Source organism: Parambassis ranga, chromosome 17, assembly GCF_900634625.1.
Source record: "Parambassis ranga chromosome 17, fParRan2.1, whole genome shotgun sequence".
NCBI classification, from domain to species: Eukaryota; Metazoa; Chordata; class Actinopteri; family Ambassidae; genus Parambassis; species Parambassis ranga.
This window is the reverse complement of record NC_041037.1, coordinates 17225631-17246798: the sequence shown is the minus strand read 5'-3', so window position 1 is coordinate 17246798 and position 21168 is coordinate 17225631. Positions and strand designations below refer to the sequence as shown.

Genomic DNA, 21168 nt, shown 5'->3' with positions numbered 1-21168 from the left:
AGGCTGGTGCTGCTCCTCTGGCTGAGGGATATGAACAGTCTCTCTGCTGCCAAGTGTGTCAAAGCGTGCAAAGAATCTATTCAAGGTGTCAGGGAGAGTGGGGTCATGGCTGACCTGCTGGTCGCTGCTCTTGTAGTCTCTTATTGTTTTTATGTGTTTCCACATATCCCGTGTGTTGTTATGCATGAAGTGCTCCCCAGTGCGTTGTACCTTGTACCTGTGTTTGGCCAGCCGGATGCCCTTCTTGAGTTCTTTCCATGTCCTGCTGTAGGCCAGCCTGGCACCTGACTTGTAGGCTGCATTCCAGGCTTTAAAAAAAAAAAAAACCCTCATTGACTTTGAAGGTAGAACAGCTTTGGCGCAGAACTGTATACTCCCGAACAGCTGATATATAGTCCACCAGGTCCGAGCCCTCATTGAACACCCCCCAGTCAGTGAGTTTAAAACAGTCCTGTAATGCTGAAAAAGCCTCCTCAGTCCATACCTCAACTGTTTTGGTGGCTGGTCTTGTCCTGTCAGGTATTCCAGATTTGGAGATCAGTAGGTTCCTGTGATGTTCGCAGCCCTACGCCAGGAGTTGTGGATGTAAAGCGTGAGCCCTCCTCCTCTGTGTTTAGCAGCTGGTTTCACTGATAATTGCCATGCAGCTGTCCATCCTACGTGAGATGACCTTCAGCCAAATGTTGTCCATTTTGTTGGTGAGTGACCTGACCGTTTGTGAGGAAGAGCCTGGAAAGAGCCAGTCTATGCAGTGGTGTCTCCCCTGTCCCTTAGGCTACAGAGGGGGGGTGGAGAGAGCCTTAGTGGTCTGCTGTATCTCTGAGGGGATAGTCTGGATTAGTGGATGGATACAGTTCGTATTGTTTTCCAATGCTTAGTAGTTCAAATAACAGAATTAACAGCAAAAACATGTAAATGTAAAAAAAAAGCTCTGTTTTTTTTTTTTCCTTGAACTGAACCCTTACCCATCCTTTCTGAAGGCCAACGTTTTCTTCCCTTTTTTCCCTTATCAGAATAGTCGGGGTTGTGGTGTATTCGATTACAGAACAAGCCTGCTGGATAAGTCTTGCTGTTCACCCCTCACTTTCTTTACTCCTCTCACCTCTCTTTCTCCTTCCTCTAAATCATTCATTCCCAGACTTATCCGAGAGTGAAATGGAGCACAGGCCAAGCTAGTTAATGGGGTTCTATGAGCCATAAGATTACTTTCCTACCTGAGCTCATTCCTATGAATCTTCCTTAGAGAAGCAACTAAAATAACAAACCGCTTACCGCCATATGCCAAAGTTACAGGAGGACTGTTTAGACAGGGCTGTGGTTTCCATCAGCACCGCACTGTCATTGTCGAGCATCAGCAAGTCCTGAGCTTGTCTGATATTTTTTGCCCAGCTTCCCGATGGGATGGAGTCACAAATGTTAACAAGAGAACTCAATTTACATTCCCCAAGCATTTTAACTGGAGCTGGTACAAAGACATCAGGACATATTTTTCTTCTTTTCATCGGTGGAAATCTCAAGTGACTCTTGACCTTTTTTTTTGCTGATACATTTTTCCTCCAGCAACTCTCTCATTAAAAACAGCAGCATTATTGGTAATGTGTAAATCCTATCACCTGTGCTCATCATGTGATTATTTAGCAGCACTAATTACGGTTTTAAATGACAAATAGAATAATTATAAAATGCCTCCATGACATCACCCATAGGTTTCTGGAAAGCTGTTTTGAGCCTTCCACTGACTGTGCAAAAAGCTAGAGTTTGAGTGGAGCTGAGGTAGGCTGGCAGTCATGCAAGGAGGAAACAAGTAACATAAAAATAAAAAAAAAATAGATGAGAAAGCTTACAATGAGCTATTTACACTAGTCAGTAGACACATTCTGTCATCTTTATATGGTAAACATGGGCATAAAAGGCAAAGGGTGTCTTCTTCTGTGTTATCCCCGTAGGCTGTATCTGTATTTCCTGTCAGGGCGCTCACTGGTTCAAGCTGGTTGTGTGATCTCAAATCCAGCTGCCTCACAGGATAACCAACTTGCTGTATTACACTAACACCCTTCAAAGGGCAGCAGTGGCAGTGGTAGAGCAGGGTTGTCCAATAACCCGAAGGTTGGTGGTTCAATCCCAACTCCTCCCTAGTCATTGTTGTGTGTCCTTGGGCAAGGCACTTAACCCGCATTGCCTCCAGTGCTGGTATGTGTGGCGCTCCTTACTGGGCAGCCTCAAGCAATTTCCCTGATTAATTAAACGTATTTTTTTTTTTAAAAAGAGGACTAAACTGGTTGGATCTGACTGTACTGAACTGACTGAGAGAATGAAGGAATCTTCCCTTCAAGCAACTGAACCTTTGTATAGTTTATCTTTATGTTTGGACAATAAAAAAAACAGACAGGTGAACAAAGATGGATCATGCAGCAAAAAAGCTCCAATAGTTGGGACTTGAACTCTGATCCTCATTGTGGGATTCTCTTCCCAATGGACTGCTACACACAGTCTCTCACAGAGCTGGAATATTGATTTGATTTTGATTTATGTAACCCTAAGCTCAAACACCATCCTGCCTGTATGGCTTTAAAATATATAGAGAGAAGCGTTCTTGGCTTCCTGCGTACATGTTGCCATCATTTATTCCTGTCGCCTCATTAATAACTATGGATTTATTTTGCTTAGCAAACGAACAGAGAACTGCATGATTTCGTTTACATTACAGTAACTCACCTTTATTGCTACAATCTGACCACCAGGTCTTCATAGATATATGTACTTATATACTTGAAATGCAACCTATGGCTGTATTGAAACTGTAGTGAACTCTGTACTTGTTATCCTGTTAGGGGGTGCCTCATATTCTCTCCTGCTTTAAAGGTTTCAGAGACATGACAAGTGCTTCCCACATGCACCTAACTACCTACTGCTAACTAGTGAAGATCTGGCATTGTGAGGACTTATTTTTGTTTAAGGGAAGCTCAACGATAATTTGGGCCCAGATGTCTAATTTTAGTCTGGCCCACCTTGAAGTTTTGTTCAACACTTGGCAACTGGTGCATCAGTTGTGTTGCTGCTTTCTACATCAGCCATGTCCTAATTGGTGCTATTTCTGTTCCATCTGAGATCTTTGGCGTGAAACTACAGCTCTGTTTTGCAGCTCTCTGTGCAGTCACTGAGATTTTGTCCTCTCTTCCTCTTTCTCCTCAGGTCCGCTTCACATTTTTAATGACTGCTCCTTCTCTTCTCTTTACACTGAACGGAATGAAGCTTCTTTTAAATTACATTTCTGCTCATGTGTAGCATGCGGTTCTCTGTGTTTCATAAGTATTAGGTTTAATATTGCCATTAGTCATGCAGTTAGCCACAATGACATCCTCACCACCACTTACACCTCTGCCATCTGCCTTAGTATTGCTGTGACCATCTTCTAAAAGTTGAAATATTGTCATTTTCTTCTCAGTTAAAAATGGTGGAAAATATGAAATGACTCCACTTAAGAAGGGGATTAAGATTAAGATTAAGATCAAGATTTACTTGATCAATCCCCGTAGGGAAATGAAGTGTTAGTAGCAGCATATCAAAGAATAATGCTATATGTATACCATATATACACACATAGCAGCAGACAAATGAACATGAATACACAGTTAATGTGATGTGCACCTGTGATGATGATTTAGTCCAAGTTTGTTAGCACAGCTCTGTCAGCTACAGATGAGTTATAGAGTCTGATGGCGGCAGCAGGAATGACTTCCTGTACCGTTCCTTCTGTTCCAGTGGGGCAGCAGGAGTCTGCTGCTGAAGCTGCTTCTCAGTCTGTCCACAGTGTTGCAGAGAGGGTGGGAGGGATTAATCAATGGAGATATAGTCACATTGTTTATTTAGCACAATCAGCAGCAGTATACCACAATATAACGAGATGGGACTAAACAATGAGTCTGCAACTTGAAGTGACTCATCCTGTCAGAGGACTGAAGGCACAATGTAGCTATAATGAAAAGGTGGGCCTGCCAGCAACAGTCAAAACACAGGACTGTATTAAAGCTGCTACTTCAGCACTTACAGGTTGACAGGTCAGGTAAGGTTACTTTTAATGCACGATATTTCACAGATTACAGAATACACGCCCTGAAATGTAACTTGTAACATACTGCATTTCATTCCATGTTAGAGGATTATTGTTATTAGTAGTGAGGAGCACTGCACTTTGTAAGATTTTGTAAATGCAGTGAACCTAAACATGTACACAGTATATATATATATATATATATATATATATATATATATATATATATATATATATATACATTAAAGAAAAGGGCAAGTCATAGAAAACAGTGCTAAATGAATCATGGTACTGTTGGGTCTGCAGCACCATTTCATGTTTGTAGACGCAAACACTTTACAGGCTGTTGATGCTAGTCCTGATCCCACTTATTATCTATATTTACATTTATAGAAAATTGCCTGTTGGAACATGAGATGAACCAGTTCTCTTCTCTGCTCTGTTCCTCTTGTTGATGATGTTGATGTCTAATGCACCCCCGTTTTTACGACACTGGGATTTGCATAGAGATCATTGTGATAGCAGTTCATAATTACCCCTGTGTGTTAGGGTTGGGGTGGCCAGGTTTCATTGATTGAAGGATTGAGTTCATCTGCTCAATGAAGATTGGGTTACATTTCATATATTGTCGTTGTTGTTTTGCAACCCAAACCCTGTTTTAACTCAAACTGCAATATTTTTTCTCAACCAATCCAGTGCCAAAAAACAAATGCCATTTGCACCAAATCATAAAAAAGGCAACCAATAAGATCCCATCCTTTGGTTAATGAATGGTGCAAAGTAGTTGGGGCAGAGTAGTCGCCAAGCTTCCATACACCTTCTTCTGTACAATCTGTTTATTAGACTTTATTATTAGACTTCATATATTATCAGCCCTGTGGCCAGATTGGGTCATTCTGGTGATAACGGGACCATCTGCTGTTTCTGCAGTAGGTGAAAGGCTAGGGAAGGCTAAGCAACAGGGTGTGACAGTGTGTCACGATATATTGTATTTTGCATATGTAGACAATGCAGCATGTTTCCATCTGTGTGACCACCAGAGCGCACTTATTTCCAGTAGAAAATGTATTCAGCTGACTTCCCTCTGCCCTTAGATGAAGGTGTAGTTGTTTACACCAGAGCTGCACACAAATACAGTTAGGGCCACGGCAGTGTTATGTGACAGTGATATTTTCTCCACCATCTGCTCAACTGCCGTGTCGCAAGTTATGTTTGTTTATTTGGTACCATTTTAAAAAACTTTCCTTCTTCCATCGTGGTTTTGACGAGATGCATTTTTTTCCCCTGCCTTTGTATTTTTTTACAAAGGGAATCAGCTGTCGTACGCGGCGCAGGCTCTGGCACCGGCTGCATGGAGAAGAGACTGTGTGAACTTGGGATGTTTGCAAAGTGAAGTTCAGTCAAATTAATCATTCTGTCAGACAATGAGAGCAGAGCACCCCAGGGCTAAAAGGGAGACAAGGCCTTTCAGCAAGAAGAAGAATACGCTGCACTACTGTATATGTTTTGGGCTTGTTATTCATTTTCACTAAGGGAGGCGGGGATGTTGGGGGGAGGTTATGTAGTAGTGTGCTCTGGCTCTCTTCCTCTCTGCCGGGGAATATATCTATCGTTCCGGGGAGCCATTTCCCATAAGAGGGGATAAATGGATGTAGCTGAAGGTGAGGACAATGCAGGAACATCACATTTAGAGCCTTATTCATCAAGTTCAGAGGTGGTGTCAGGTCTCCGCCAAATGTTGCATTTTCACAGCACCCTTGTAACAGAGCTGTTATCGGCCAATGCATGCATCCCCAGCTCTCATCATATGGTGCATCATATTAAATTCACATCTCACTGTTTATTCTCTCCTCAGGCGTGCAGGCTGCGTGTTCTCCTCAGCTTTCAGTTAATTTAGCAGCATTTTCAAAGGTATATAAATGCCGCACTCACATTCTTACTCGGTTATTGTCAGAAATTGTCATTTAAAATTAATTACACTCACGACCTTATGTCCTTTCGTTTCCATTAATATCTGGTTATGTTGGATTCTAGGCTAAAAAAACAAACATTTCATTTAATTAAAAAAAGGTAATATAATTAGTTTGAATATCTGTGTTTAAATGGCGAATGGGAAGCTGATCACTGCATTCATTAAGTGATAGAGATAAACAAATGAAAACGGGTTTAAAGTAGTATCAATATTTTACTTTCTTTTCCACTGTTAGATTTTATTGAAAGTATTGCAGCATTATTTCAATTTTTGTGCCACGAGACGCTCTTTTTTTCATAGTACTACACAGTAGCCCAACAAAAAATTAAGTTAATAAAAACACAACAGACAAAAAAATGTAGGGATAAATTAGGCTTTTTTAAAAAAAAATAAAAATAAATAAATAAATAAAGATGACTTTAGTAAGTTGTACCCCATCAGAAACATAGCTGTCCAAAATAAGAAAAAAACTATTTAATGCACTTTATTGTCTGACTGTAAGTATTGTCTGCATCTCTATGAGTCCTTTAAGTCACCTTAAAATCAGACCGCAAACCGAGGACAGAAAGCACAGAGAAAGGTTTAATAATCATCTTTAGGACCTTTTTCTTTTTTATATTGTCTTATGTTTGTTTCATTGTGGTTATATATAATGAAATCACACATGCTTCCTAGCCTTGAAAGGAAATCCTCAGAAATGTGATACACTGTGACGGTGCCCCAACCCATCTCAATTCCAAAGTACGCTTCACAAATTCCTCTGATATATATCTTCATTTCTGTGGCACACAAACCGCTGCCCTTCACAGGAGATGACAGCGCCCCCCCCCCCATCATATTCATCATCTATCTCTTCCCTCTCACCTTATCATACAGTAGCTGCACTTTCTCCGCTTTTTTATTGTTTCTCGTGCCTCTGTTTATCTGCCCCGCACACACCCAGTCATTTCTTTTTTCCCTTCCATTGTTTTTCTCTCTTTCTCCTCCTCCTCCGTGTCTGTGGTTACAGGATGCGTGTCTCAGTCGCCGGCATTACCCAGATACCTTCTGGGTGCGCTTGTGAACACGATGGGGGCAGTCATAGTGATGTATGGCTGTAATCCCACCGCTGCAGCATGACACGGCTGTCAGTTGCCATGGGAGACTACATGATTTATATTCTGCAGCCCTGTTTGTGGTCTGTTATAAGTGATGTTAAAGTCCCGATCCTTATGCAAAAATGAGAGGTCCTGCCACTGATTACACTGATGCTTTATTCTAAAGGTGGACAAATCAAGTTCATACTTACTGCTATTCCCGGAGGACGCTGAGATTATCTCCTCCCCTCAAGATTCGGCGCTCTGTAACTTCATTCTGTATCTGTCATTGATCTGTTATAAAGTGGCTTTAACACTGACTAGTCTAACAGCTGGGTCTCTCCCGCTGTGCTGAGTGATGAACGCTTCCTCCTCCTCTTCCTCGCGTTGCATCGCAGGCTCATTTACATGTCCGTAAATGTTGTGCTATATCTGCCAGGGACTATTTGCTGCAGCAGATAAGACGACAGGTCGTCAGAAAAGCATGAAGCAGACATAACAGTTGATGGAGCGCGCGGTGCATCAGAATCAAATTTCTATACAGGTGACTCGTTCGGGCAGAAGAGATAGACATTATTGATTTCAGCAGTGAAAGGATTGCTAAATGAGACAAAATCAATACGGATAATATACTGGGCTGTGAAGGATCACCGAATGATGAAAAATATGATGGCACTATGGTGTATAGCTACTGAAGTGTTTGTGTGTCTTACAAAAAAAACCTCACAATTGAGAAACATCCAGATTAGATAGTGATTTATTGTGATGGAACTTTTATTGATCATTTGATCAGCACATGGTGGGAGTATCAACTCTGCTGTTTGATTCAGGAGTCTGTGAGGATTGTTACAGCCATTTAGGGCACAGCAGAAATAAATTCTGAATACAACATATTTTAGAGAGTTGTAAAATGATTAGAAGTTACATCAAACAACGTTAATTAATTTGAATACAATTGTCTGATTTCCACTCTTTCAGCTCCATTTGGTCATCCGTTATGTGAGCAGCCTGTCTCTTTAGCTATTAACCGTTTGTGTGCAGACTGGGAAATGACTTCTGTGAAGTAAAGAAGTCTATTTCTGAACATTTATTATGCATCATGGTTGTTTAACTGGACAGAGGTGCTGCTATCACATCATGATCTGCTGCTGATGTCTTATTAAGCAAAACCGAGAATCATGGCGTAGATACAAAACTCATTTTTATTGATTGATTGATTGATTTATATTATTTTAATGTATTTTCTTTATTTTTTGTGCTTGATAATTTCCAGTGTAGGAACTTCATATTATAAAAAGCAAATAAAAGGCCAAACATTTGAAAAGTTGTGATATCTTTAGTGTAAGTGAGTTTTTTTTAATGTATTTTTTGTATGGAAGTCGATCTCCAGATCAGGTTCCTTTTGATCTAAAACTGGAGACTTTGTTTGCTCCTCTGTCCTCATATATCATCAAATATAGTATTAATATTGAATAAATGTTCAGGTAAAGTAAACATAAATGAAACGTAGGGCCAGCCTTTGATCTTGCTGTGAAGATTGCAGTCTCCTCTATTATGGAATGAGTAAATAAGACATTAATATTACAGTTTTTCCATACAGGTGTGGCAGCACTGAAGACTGCATGCATATTTATAAGTGTGTTTTGTGTGTGTGTGATATTATAGGTATGGTGAACTACAGTGAGGTCACCGGCTACCCTCTGGTTCAGCACTGGACTCTTCGCTCTGTGTTGTACCACGTTAAACTCAATCAGTGGGTCCTCTCTCAAGGTAAATCACTCTGCTTATTAATTATATACATATAATTTGCTATTACTAATTGTTTCTTTATGCTAAAGAAAACCTTGCTCTATGATCCACAGAGGGAAAAAAACAGCACCATCAGTAATCAATTATTTATCGCATTGTAATTAATATGACACATCAAGGTTAGTAGCTCATCAGAACAGCTTGGGTGCTTTCATTTTCATTTTTGATCAGCGATGTGATTAACTGGCAGACAGCCGTCTTTTGATCACGCTTGGCACGTGCTGTCATGTTTGGTGCATAAGCCCTGGAATGCACGAGTGATTTAACCATTCTCACAGACCTTGGGACAGGCACATATATACAGTAGATGCCAATTGGGCCATAAATAAAATATTTTGTATATATATTTTTTTCGAATAAATTAATTCCACAAGCCAAACTTTTTGGAGCATGTTTATTAGAAGCTGTATTATAAACTTCCTATACAAAACTTAGCTCATAATCAACGAATCACTCATTATACACTTGTTATTGGTTGGACAATGGTGACATTAGCCATTAGCCATTAGCTACAGCAGCTGCTATTAAATGATCCGGCCCAAATATGGATACAATGCACCAAAAAAGTCACCTGAATGCTGTAAGTAGCATGTTATTGTATTGAGGCCCGTAGCTGTTGGTTTCTGTTGTCCTCACTGTTGCTCTAATTTGCACCGGTATTCAATAGGAACATGCTGTTCTGCACCATCATATGAGTGTACATTTCACCACTACAATATTATTATAAGGAATGGAAAACACAGATGGAGTCAGAGTTAGGTGCTGCATTCTAGGAAGAAAGGAATGTTATTATGTTCTCAAGAAGATACATTGCAACACTATATTTGCAGTACATTTATTTAGCACAGCAGTTTTCTAGCAATATACCTTTATTTTAGTCATATATATATACGGCTCTGTCACTGCAGGGCACACTGCTGGTGTGGTGTACAGGGCTTGGTCTGTTAATGAAACTGGTGGAAACACTCAGTCATGGACTAATCTTTGTCTGCTGCCGTGCTCAGAAAGAACCCTAAAAGACAATAAATGGGTGAGGGTCATGTTTACAGATTAGCTTAGCGTCACTGTAAAATGGCACAACTTAAAAGGCTAAACAAGTCACCTGGTCTTTAACCCATCCTTTCTTTGATGTTATTGTTCACAAAAGTAGACCCTCACAACACAACAGTGGCTAAATGAAGTGTTGTGACATCCAATGTATTATTTCTTAATAAAAAATATGAATGTTTATGTCACAGTGTTTGTCATTAAAATGTTTTCAATATTGGAATCCTTCAGTTGAATACACCATATTATTATTATTATGAATATTATTATTGCATCAATCATGCTTACTCAGACATAAGAAAACTACAAGTAAACAAATCTCAGCAAGAAAACGTCTCCATCAGTGCGACAACACATGCACTGCAAACACTCACACCGCCGATATGTGACACAATCATCAGCATGTTTTCACAGACTTTGAAAAAGTGTGATTCCGTCAGATTATTTGAGTTCAGTCCAGGCTACAAATAACCTGCAATAATCTGTGCAAGATGAACTCATTTCCAACATACATAGCGGTCACAACACATGTCCCAGCCAGGTCCGTCACTTTGTAACATCAGTGGAAGCATTCCTGTCGTTTCCACTACTGTTGCACATGTTTGCAAATGATGACAATGTCTTCTTAAGTTGCATGCTGTCATTGTAGCATGCAGTATTTGAGGCGACAACACCTTAGATTATGCAAAGTAAAGAGGAATATGTTCAAAGTACAGAAACACAAATGACACGATTTCCTTATTTTATATGTACATTTATTTTCTTTAGTGTGTGTCTTAATGATTATAAACCCCAGGTGCTTCTTATGGTTAGACATTAAAGGACCAGGTAAAAAGTGGGCGTGACAGATACACAAATAGGTAAATATATATATATATATATGTATGGATGGATTGATGGATATAGCTAAAAAGGAGGTCAGCAAGCAGAAATCTGTTTCATTTGATTTTCCTTGTCTTTTTCTCGCATCTCTCTGATAGCTTGTCATATTTCACAAAGCTTTGCTTCCATAGTAAGACCAAAGCGTCCTGACAGCGCCTGCCACGGAAGCTTCACAAAATAAGATAAGTGTGGATAGGTATTTAGTCAAGCGTACTTTCACTGAAGGCGGCTGCTGACACATCAGGGATTACACTGAATATTTTCTGATGGATTTCTCTACTACTAAACACTACTAAATGTATTCTATGAAAAAAAAATATTCCTCAATACACTTTTTATTTTTTCATTTGTTTGGCTACATCACTCGAGCATATATTGGTTATATGTAACAAGTTTTCATTTCCACATAAAGGCACCAAGTGTAACTACAGCCTCTAATCTTCCAGTAGTGTTGCTGTGCCTTGAAGGTGGCTCTAACTTCTGCAGAGGATACATTCTTATTTTCTCAACAGCCTCCCTTGTATTTTTACTCCCGTTTCCCACTTTAGCTCATCATATTTCAGCAGCCACCGGAGGGGGAGTGAGGCTGCTGATTTTTACATCTGATAGCAAAGCCGCCATCGCTCATCCTCAGCGCGCTCTCTGTCTCTCACTTCAGCGGCCCCCTAATTTAATTTTAGAGGAGAAAGTAAGAGCGAGCGGAGCACCAGTGCTGAGATATTAATACTGCGTCTCCTGGACAATCATAATGACAAACTGCTGTTGCAGTTTTGCTTTCTAATATTTGCTGAGAGTGAATTCAGGTGAGCACGCTGTCATTTGGTTCCAGTGCGGTCGATGTATCACAGCGAACGTGCTTTGTCACGTACCTTATTTTCTTGTTCCAAGCACTCACTAAAATTACATAAAGATACCTTATAGCCCAAAAATGACACAACTGTTTAGTTTTGCACCATTATTGTGGGTGAAAACCTGTCATTTCAGTTCAGATACCTCAGAGGACACAAAGTACCGCGGGGAGATTCTAAAAATCGAGACGAAAGGAACCCCTGTCCCCGAGGTTTTTACTGTCACTTATCCCAGTTTAAATAAATAGGGAAACATTGGACTCGAAGTGAAAAGAATGCTTAAAGTTGGTTTATATTAGTAAAACTCATTCCTTCAATTTCCTCAAAGGCAGCAGCCGACAAACTCACATATTTGCTTGTTTGGTGTAGAGGAGCTCAGCTGTTTCACATAGTCGTCTTTGAACTGTAAATCTTCAGCTGCCCATGATTCAACGGACCTCATCATTTATTTAACTTAATAAGTTGACAGTTCAGACTTGACCTTGAAAGCAGCAGCTGGCAAAAACGTGTCTAAATTAATGACTGCTTGCGGTTCACGGTCCTTCAGTCTACTGATAATCGCTGTGTGGAAAACATGGATAGAGGAGCTTAAGATGTGCTACCGTCTAATGACAAGGTATATTGTTTTAACACAGAATCTTCTCCCTACACATGTTTAAGTGTACATGTACCTCTGATTTTCTTTACGTGAAGCTGTGCTTGGTTAAATCCACGTGTGGCTGGATAATCGGAGCCTCCTCGCTCGAAAGCCTTCATGAATTGTAAGCAGCTGGCTCAGATGTCCACTAAATCCAGTTAAGACACTTGGCAGACAACGGACAGAACCTCCCACAGCACTAATAAAGTGTGCATTAAAAAGGGCTGCGGCGGTCATTAATACAGAAGAACATACACCTATAGTGTACCTATAGAGACTTGCAAGAGCTACTGAAATGATTGCCTCATGAGGTTATCAAGAATGGGGTTCTAATGAAACTGCTGATTCTGGTTCAGCCTGGTCAATTCTGATTGCATGACAACTGTTCTATACACAACATGTCTATAGTGAGGCTTATGTGCTCATATGTTTAACAGAATCTCTTCACCTTGGTTGTATTTCGCCTTCTTTTATCTTGTCAGCCTTCAGCTCAGCCATCCATTCTCTGGACGGGGCGACTCAGCGGAGCGACTTTGTCTCCATCCTCAGGGAGTTTGGGAACCACTACGTGCAGGAGGCGGTGTACGGCTTCCAGGAGTCCTGCACCATCTGGTACCCCAACAAACAGGTCCAGAGACAGCTGTGGCTGGAATACCAGGACATCAGCAAAGGTAAGAGGGGCACACTGTCTCACTGCGAGTTCAGTTTGTGTTATTGAACCAACTTCTAGTTCTGAATAAAGAAACAGAACGGTGTTTATTGGCCTGAACATGAAAGGTAAGGTGAACATGTGTGGGATGTTTCATTCCTGCTGTTATTTATATAAACACATGGATTGTAGCCTTATAAACTGTCACCCCCACAAAATGCATTGGAGCTTGTAATGCTGTGTTGGCGAGGGCTAGATTATTATGTTACAAATTTAGAACTGGCAGGAGTCTTCATCACTCTTCAGCTGCACAGTAAATGCTTGCCAGGAGAAGCAAACCTCACGTGGGACCTTTTTTAACAAAGCCTAAGCCGCCTTTTTGGTAGAGAACTGTGATTCTTCCAGGATTTTCACTTTGTGCTATTTACGTGCCGTTGGTTCTATAGACACCTCTCATTAAGTATTTGACTGCATATGTTTTGGCTTTAATGTTTCAATACCCCTCATTCTAATTCAAGGCCTCACCACTCCATCACATCATAGAGATTTTTCTTCTTATGCCAAACTGAATGAGACATGTCAGTCACATTTATTTTAATTAGAATGTATTAATTTTACATAAATGATACAATTTATGGGGCCATAAATATAAAGAGATATATTTTGAAAAGAACACACTGTTGGTGCACTCATGCCCCATTTAAAAGGAGCTGTTTTGTAAGGAAAGTATTATTTAATATTTTTAGTTTTGTTTAAGCATCATACAGGTGTTAACTTTTTGTATAGATTTTAACATTTCACAATTTAAAGATAATCTGACCTTTGTCAATCTCTTATATTACAAATATTCTCTTCTCTACAGTGTATAACTACAGTGATATTTTAAATACAACTTTCCTTTCATGTCCTGGTAAAATACACGGTTATAAAATCCTATAAGGTCCTTTAAGGTCCTTTACTTGTGTCCCGGCTTGCAGGAGTGCAGTGCGCCAAAAGAAATGTGGTCATTTAAATGGCTGCTGGACTGGGTTATAGTGTTAGTGCTTGTGTGGGCATACCATAGGCTCCACTTAGTTCTTCCTGTGTGTGATGGTGTGTGTGTTGTAGCCAGGAGCTGCAGCGTAACCATGGAGACCACAGGTAACAAAACGAAGTTTCAGGTACATATACATCACCAAAGCAGTACAACGGTAATTTTTGTTTGGTGATTACACTCTTAATATCCAAGTAGATGATAGAGTACGTGCTTAGTGACATGACTATAAGTTTAGGTTCCTGCTCCTTTCCATGCTGAGGACAGCTGCATGCTTTCTGTAGTTGTTTGCTTCTGTTTATTGCATTCATTACACATGTTCCACATTGCAAGCAACATAATACCATGATGTGTTCACCATCTGTTTGAGTCCCATGCTGAAGAAGAGATCCGTCTTTGCGCTACATTCTGCACTGAATTGCACAACCACTCTCCAGAATCAGCTAAAGCTTATTTTTTATTTTTACTATTCAAAATAACAGCATATGTTGGCTCTTTGATGCCATAGCTCATTTTCTCAGTAAGGCACAACAGAGATAAATAATAGTCCATCTCTTCTTGTCGTTTCACCTGAGTGGCTCCAAACTGTCTGCAAGTGGTTTCCTTTGTTTGCCCAGACCACTTTTCTCCCCTTCCCTTACCTTGTCCAAGGACACCCCCGCCGTGTTTCACCCTTCACTCCCAGTTACCGCAGCACTGATAGATGGCATCAGAGGTTTCCCACCCCTCGTGAAAAGTGCATTACTCTTTATTTTGAAAGGCCTCAGACTCCTCTTGCAGACCCTGCTATAAAATTCAACACAATCAAAAAAAATGCTATGCTGCTTCTTTTCAGCTTTTTCTTTGTAAACTGTGACTTTAAGGTCCTGTCCCCCAATTCATGCTTGATCAAAGCAGTTTTCTTCAGACTGATGTCGGTAAACTGCACTTTCCATCGACCTTTTGTAACCTTAAGGTTATAAGTTTACTGACTACATTGTATTTTACACACTTAAAGCGTGCTAAACTGTTTTATGCTATCATGAGATTGAACTTACGAAATTTGCTAGAAGCAGCTTTTTTATTTCCAGCGATGATAATAAAAAATGTTAGTAAAGGTGCATTAACTGGCAGGTTTATAGAAAACTGTGATTAATGCACAATGAATTCTCAGCAGGTAAAGCAGGTGTCTGCAAATATACTCAATGCAACTAACTAAACTTGAGAAAATTCACTTCCTTTCAAATTACATAGTTATTCCAGAAGATGTTTAAGGAAATGATTTGATTAAATGCAGTACAGTGACCCTGGGTTTACACTGCCGCATAATGGTTCTCTGAGGGGTATCGGCACATCGTCTGTATTATGTTATAAGCTGATGAGAGATAGGTAGCTGAGTCACATTCTGAGAAATGACATCATGTCATGTGTAAAGAATGTCAAAGAGGAATATTTGTATATGTAGGTGTTGGAGTGTCTGATGTTCTGTTTGCTTAAATAATTTGAACAATATTTTCAAAAATCCACCCTCACCTGATCCTGTTCATGTTAAACATAATTCCCATTATTGCTAAGTTTCGCTGCTGCTGCTGCAGTATCAGTACTCGTGTTCCAGTACCAGTAAAAACATCCGATTTGGTCCTCAGGGGACTGCAGATCTGATTGTCTGAACTGGTGCAAAATCTGTTTTTTTCCCGTCAAATGGGGGCAAGGTGATTACACTGGGCTTTGAAGATCTGAAATGATTCAATCTGAGTGGGTAACTGTTTCAGTCTGGCCAAGGACCATCCGTTTCTAGGAAAAGAAATTGATTCCATTGGCAAAAAAGTTGAAATCAGAGTCATCTTTCTTAATCTGGTCCTGGCTTCCTGGAAACGTCCTGGCCTTTTGGAGGGAGTAATGAGCTCACAGGAGAGTTTGATGATCCATGTCCTCACCCTTTGCTCCAAATACAAGATGTGTCGACTGCAGCCTCCCTTCATATTCAGAGGAGCCAAGCTGATCTTTTTTCTGTATCTCAGATGCTACCAGAAGCTTACTTGAGTAAATGGTGAACAATTACATCTCTTTGGACTCTATGTGAAGTGTTGATTTCCCCTCGTCTGTGTCAGTATAGCTTGGAGCTCTAAATCTGTACAAGTCTGCTCTATACAATTTCATATAATCAACTCTTGGCCTCAAATTATGGCCTGAAAAATACAGAGAAATCCCATAAATTCTGATTCTGTAGTGTTCTCCAAAACATCCCTTCCTCCAATGTGGTTTCACTTTAAAACTAAATCAATAGAAAGCCTCCACAGAACTGTGATACTTTGTGCATCAAGTGTGAATTATGAGTCAACAGACCGGCGCTCAGTTGTTGAAGGAATCACCACGGTCTGTAAAGTTAATTGAAGACTTGTACCAGTTGTTTCCTAATGACCCAGCAACCTGAGGACACACACACACACACACACACACACACACACACACACACACACACTATCACTTCTGTGTTAGTCATGTTTGCGGAGACACCGGCATAGCTCATTAACTGTGGTCAGTCAGTGTGCTTGTGTCTGCACGTGTGTGTGTGTTTGACCATGATGCCTTGTCTGAGTGATTAATAGTTCTTTCTTTGCCGCACTAGGTTGTGATGTGACTTTCCTATTGTCAGACACATGACCTCAATTACCACAGCAGAGATCAGACATGAACCTCACAAAAGCTGCTGCCGCTCTGTTCTTGCTGCAGCCGTTTATTACATCCGCAAAAAAAAAAAAATGGAGTTGGAACATTGAGGACCTTTACATCTTACATCTTAGAAACATTTATCATGTAGAAATTAAGGTATTGAGACATGCAACTACTTTATAGAGACTAGATCCACATGCTGGTTCACCTGTTTTACCCTTGGCTTATTACACTCGTACATATGTTGGGCCCTATTCCCCTGTTCTACCTGTTCTTGCTGTTTGGTCCTTGCCAAACTGCCACTCCCAACAGACAACACAAAGTAGTGTGTAACATCCTCGTGTGTTGAACACATCTTTATGTCACCCTCCTACTCCACACAAACCTCTCATTTAGACTTATTTATTGAATCATTGATGTATTCTTGCAGCATTGTCGGCAAGTTGGTGATATTTATTAAGTTAACAGAATAAGGCGCAAAAAAATGGAAGTAGACCTAACTGATAGTTCTGCATTCATAAATCAGATAAATAGCAGACAGACAGACAAAGGCAATGGCTAAGATTGAGATGGAGACAAAATGAGAGGTAAAAAAAAATTCCGCCAGCACCAGGAAAAGTCCAATTCAATCCTTAAAACAGACCATTGCCTGTTTTTTTCTACATGTTCGTAGGTGTGGGAACTCCAAGAGAGCTTCTGCTTGTAAAATGTGTTTAATTATGAATTTGTGTGTTTTAGATGATCCTCATATGACCCCTAACTCTGTTTTTAATAGTTAACTTAAGCAGTTTTTTTTTTTATGCTAACGCTGTTTCAGGGCGACGACTCAAACCCAGAACTCCTGAATAAAAGTCAGCCATGTTCCATGTAGCCCTGCTTTCCCCAGCCTACCTCTAAAGGTAGACTTCTGTGGCTGATTAAATGATGTCAGGCAGTATGTTCACATGTTCTGTTAGCATGAACAAAACCATGTCTATATCTGGCAGATGTATTTTTTTCAGAATGTGACTTTTTTTTCTCGAGGATATGTTGAAAAAGATTATGGCTCTGTAAGTGTGTGTGTGTGTGTTTTGTTGTTGTTTCCCCCCCTTTGATTAGAAAATGGGCCAGCTAACATGTCAGCATCTGTGTCATTTTGTGTCTATTGAAAAGCGATACAAGAGATTTAGTTGTTGTTTGTGTTCCAAGCACACAGAATCATACAGCATGTTTCATCCCTTTATCTATCATTAAAAATCATATATTTTCAGTTGCTTGTATTTCACAGGCTGTCTAATACAGATTAAAAAAAACCTTGTGGTATGGAAGCAGCAAAAAAGCCCTCACTTGGTGTCATCAAATGTTGCGTGGGATGTTCAAAAATAATTTAAGAAGTGCCTCCAAACTTCTTCTAAAACACTCCTAGAATGAGGACAGTGTCTAAATTCAGAGTGAATGTGAATATGATTAGCCTTGTTTGGCTCGGCTCGTGTCTCGTTTGCTGAGTGACCTGTCACATGGAGAATTGGTAACGACCAGTTTGCTTGAACAACAGCTTCCGAATAATTAGAAGTTTTGGATTTCTGTCACAACACTACAGCAGCAATTAAAAAATTGAATTTGCTTCAAAAACACCCAAAGGTGACGTTAGAGAGCTTGTTAAATGTCAGATCAAATTGAAAGTAGCGAATAGCAACGCACACAAAGGTGTGTCTGCAGTAAACAGTGCTAGAAATACATCTCTAGTGGTTGTTTCTGTCGGTTTTATCTCTGTCTCCTAATGTAGCTCCTTCTTTTCTCTCCGACGTCCTTCCCTTCCTTATTCTCTCTCAATTAAATCACCACAACCTCCTTCCCCAACCTCAGCGCCGTCCCCCACAGAGTCAGGTGTCAGCGCTTTACCAACCTCCAGTGCAGCGCGGTGTGCTGGTATGTGTGCAAGTGTGATCTCCCTGCCAGAAGCCAGGTAAAAATAGGTGCCTTATTTATTCTATTAGGACCTGTCATTTTAACAAAGAAGCAGCCGAGAAAGTCTGGCTCCGGGGCTGTAGAGAGGGGAGGGGAGAGGGAGCAGTGAGGAAGAGCAAGGAAGACATTATTCAGAGCCGGCCCTGACCTCTGCAACCCCTTCACACCCGCACACACACACACACACACATACACCTCAGATTAGCACCACCTGTCCTGCCAGGTTATCAGCTGGGAATTAGGCGCCTCTCTCTGTTGTTTCCTGACACCATGCTTCTCTATGTATACCTCTTTCTCTGTGTATGTGTGCATTAGTAATTAGTCATTAGTCTATCTCTCTTCCTCTCTTTCTTTCTACACTAGCAAAGTGGTACGAGCTAGGAAAGGTGGTGGATAAACTCTTTTTGCATTTCAGTTTTTAACTCGTGCTTTACTTTCACTTTGGCCCACTAGTTTATTTTGCTTTCTCTCCATTAGGCACAAAAAATGTTAGATTAAGTTTGGAAGAAAGTACAGCCTTTATAAAGTGTGCTTTTAAAACCCTTTTTGATTCCTTACAAAAAATAATATTCACAGCTTTTGGATGATTGCCCCTTTTAATGCAGCACAAAGGCTAGTTTTTTTTTTTTTTATCTATACAGCAACGGCAGAACAGTTCATTTCCACATGAATTTTAACAGGACACATATTAGTACAGCGTGCTATTACACCAATAGAGCCCCAGCTGCGTGGAAGCTGGTGTGGAGCTGATTATCAAACAGCTATATTACCAGATAATATACATTCATCAGCACTGCTGTGTTATTCCCTGTTTCCTAACCTCAATTCAGCTGCTCATGGTGTTTCCATATCAGGACAAAAATCACAGAGTGTGTTGTAGTGAAATGTTTTACAGTGAACCTGTAGCCTCAGGCTGTAAAGTCTAATATAAATATTCCACTTGTTTAGCTCGAGGTCTCCAAAGGTTAGTTATGTGTTGCACTTTTCCACAAAGGCCATTGTACTCTGATATCTAGGATTTAATCTACTCCCCCAGATTATGATAAGTATGGGTTTAGACACATATTTATACAAAAACATGCTGCCATTGGTAACTATAAGAAAAACTTATTTGCACTTAGTGATGCATACATACATACATGTGTTTTAGGACATGTGGTACTACTGCCTAGCTGTGCTGTGTTGTTTTGCAGCAACATGATGGCACATGACCTTTATATTTATCCAAAGTGCGTAAGAGATGTTCCATATTTATTTCCCCCTTCAGCACAGAGGTGCATTTTAGGTAATAATAAACAGCAGAAAATCACAATTTACGTGTCCCTGTAATTTCTGTGTTCCATTCAGATAAGTAAGATGGTGAAATATATGTAATTTATTTCTGAGCAGAACAAATCAACTATTAAAACCTATATTAGACTTCCTATCAGCTCTATTTTTGTCTTCTTAAGTTAGAGGAAAATAGATCATATTTAATAATGAAGGACTGAAATTGTAATTACTAAGATCAGACATTCTAGTGTGTGTATATGTATTTAACTTTATGCTTCGTCCTGCATTAAATTTAACAAAATATAGTTAATGACGGCATCCCACTTAGCCAAAACCCTGCTTTTGTGCATGCTGGTTCACCATCATGTCACACTGAGACAACTAATTTGAGACACTCTCCTACTGTGACAATCAAAATATTTGTTGTGTGAAATATAATTGTAATATGTAGTTGGTCACACGCTTTACACAGCCGGTGGTAGTGGCTTATTGCTTCTGCTGCGTTTAGCTGCAGTTTAACAATATATGTTGCTGTTCTAAGGGGTCTGATCTGGTCACGCTCTGTTGCGTGCTTTTTTAATGATGAGCTGTGATTTTGAATCGATTAGTGCCGGCTGTGTTTTTTTTTTTTTTGTGGAGATGGGAGAAGGGGTTGGCTGATGAGCTCATTTCTTGTTTAATAAGGAAGACTGTTAGTTGTGAACTTGTAATTATTTGTTTTTTTTGGTGACAGCTGCCAGCGAGGACTGTAAAATGTGATTGGATAAATGACTCATTAGAAAAAGGTCTAGAGATAGGGCACATAGCTGCTAGATGAAAGCACTCTGTCTCTAATATTCATTATGAATTCTGCAAAGAGGGTGGTCTTGCTAAAAAGAGACTTTCTTCTGCAACAAATCCAATAAGCAGTAACATTATACCAGTGTGTTTTTTTTAAAGAAACCTTGACATCTATATCACCCCTTATTTTCCTCCCTCCTGCTGAACCTACTGTAGTCATGAGAGACAGTTTAGGTCAAGATGTGACAGAAAAGCATGAGACCTGTCCACAAGGACCATATTGAAAAGGCAGGACGGAGGGCAGAGTATGAGGTGAAATAGGTGAGGAAAATGTCATTAGACAAAAAGATGGACAGTGGAGAGGATGGAGGCTTCCCAAAAATGGAGGAGTAGGAGGTAGGTGGAGAAAAAGAAGAGAGAGAGAGAGAAAGAAAGAAAAGGTGACAGGAGAAAGAGGTGAGAGGATTATAAAGAGCAAAGAATGGATCTGACAGGGAGAAGGGCACAGAGAGG

General features: G+C 40.1%; 1 protein-coding gene across 1 annotated transcript in view; it reads left to right on the top strand.

The window, feature by feature from the left end:
* astn1 (astrotactin 1) overlaps positions 1-21168 on the top strand; it is a 305771-nt gene that overhangs the window by 166217 nt on the left and 118386 nt on the right. The window contains exons 16-17 of the mRNA XM_028427538.1: positions 8765-8869; positions 12805-12993. Coding sequence (XP_028283339.1) covers positions 8765-8869; positions 12805-12993 — 294 coding nt within the window. The remainder of the gene's footprint in view (positions 1-8764; positions 8870-12804; positions 12994-21168) is intronic.